Genomic DNA, 1,782 nt, shown 5'->3' on the forward strand with positions numbered 1-1,782 from the left:
ACCTATCTCTCCTATTCTGGTCTTTTAAACAAGGTATAAAAAAGTGTGGATGCTATGGATAATACAGTTATTCCTAAGTTGTGTCATTCAGGTTTCAAATAACTACATCTTTCAGGTATAAGAGAGGGAGACAGAGGCACTATGAAACAATATATTTCATGATTTTTTCATTTTTCTTTGGCCATCAGGTGCAGGTGCAGCAACCAGTCCTGGTGTAGGGAAGTCTCGGGTACAGAAGAGTAACACCATGACCAATAGAACCATAGGTAGTGGCTCAGCACGACGCTCAACGTACTCCTATGATGCCAATAAGGCCTCCTCAACAGAAAAGACAAACATAACAAACGTTCCAGATTCTGCTAGGTATGTACTCTGAGACTATTTTCTGTATAAATACATAACCTTGCAGTGTGTCCCATTGTATTTATTGAGCTTGTAAGAAAAATAAAAAAAAAATTCACTGATTTCGTATTCAGCTATACCCACAAAATTTAACCTGAGATGATATGGATAAAGAGACAGATTTTAGAAGAGATGGGACGCGCTTGAAAATTGTCTTGAATTTGGATGTTACTCTGCCCTGGTCTTTAGTGGGGATGTGAGGGTTTCTTCAGCACCATTGCTTATGACCTATTTCCCATGACTGGCTTTGAGACTGTTGATTGTCTTGCTATACCAGGCTGTCAGTTGTGAAATTCTGTCTGTGGTGTGCTGTATGGGATGAGAAGTGTGAGCTTGGTACACTAGTATTTTAAACAACCCTGTTATTATCACAATTTTGAAGAGAGTGGCCAGGTCCATTCATAGTCATTTGCTTCAAGATTTAGTTACCAAACAAATAAATTAGAGTACTTTATAGAAAAATTGAATTTTGCATTGACAATATCCTGACAGATGTTGGAGGGGAAAGTAATCCAAGCTCATACTAAAGAAGGCTTTTCCAGTTATTATTCAGTGTTCAGATCTCATATATTGCACTGTGGTAGAAAAGCAAGATGGCCTGATGTAATGTGATATACCAGTAAGATTTCCCCTACTTGATAAATTTATTTCATTACAGATCTGTAGATTACTTTTCTTTAACTAGAAAGTATTAGAAGCCACCTGTGTTCAAACACTTGCAAATATGATTTTATTTCTGAACATTTTATACTTTTTTCCACCTTGATTTCTAATAGGATGAAAAACAGCAGTTTTCACAGATGACAGCATCAACTGAGTCATATTTTAAATAATTTTGTAAGAAAACTTAAAACTTTGAGCAGTATTTTCATCTTAACAGTCCTCACTTTTGACCAGGACTTGGGCACTACTGAGTTTTCTTACAGTATGATTCAAATTTCAGTAGCACTTCACACATTTTGAACTCTTGGGTTTTTTATGTGTTTGGATATGATGAAAATTATATCTGAATTACATGACTTTTAACTTATTCACTGCTTTTTAGATGCCACAATAACCCAAGGTAGCTTTACTTTCTAGTATTAAGATTTCATCTTTATAATCTGTATGGTTCTACAAAACATGATTCTCTCTCTGTTTTGGGTTATATAGTGAAACAAAACAAGAAATTTGTTTTTATGTGATATGACGATTTCCCCCGGAAAAGCATTCGTTATTTGTTCCTTATGCCTCTAGGGGCTCACAGGGGGAGAGTACGGTGTGTAATGAGGCCAATGTCCACACATTGCAGGAGTGAGTACAGTTTGTGAAACCCCCTCACTTTAGTGTACAGGTCCATGATTTTTAGGAATGCTTCATTAACTGCATTCCTCAAGAGTA

The 1,782-nt window shown here is 36.3% G+C and overlaps 1 protein-coding gene across 1 annotated transcript in view; it reads left to right on the forward strand.

The window, feature by feature from the left end:
- The window catches only part of LOC119581628 (MAP/microtubule affinity-regulating kinase 3-like), a gene marked incomplete in the record, with an annotated part of 89,364 nt that overhangs the window by 70,923 nt on the left and 16,659 nt on the right, over positions 1 to 1,782 (forward strand). Inside the window, 1 exon segment of the mRNA XM_037929749.1 lies at positions 189 to 363. Within this exon segment, the coding sequence (XP_037785677.1) occupies positions 189 to 363 (175 nt within the window).

Source organism: Penaeus monodon, chromosome 15 (genome assembly GCF_015228065.2).
Source record: "Penaeus monodon isolate SGIC_2016 chromosome 15, NSTDA_Pmon_1, whole genome shotgun sequence".
NCBI classification, from domain to species: domain Eukaryota; kingdom Metazoa; phylum Arthropoda; class Malacostraca; order Decapoda; family Penaeidae; genus Penaeus; species Penaeus monodon.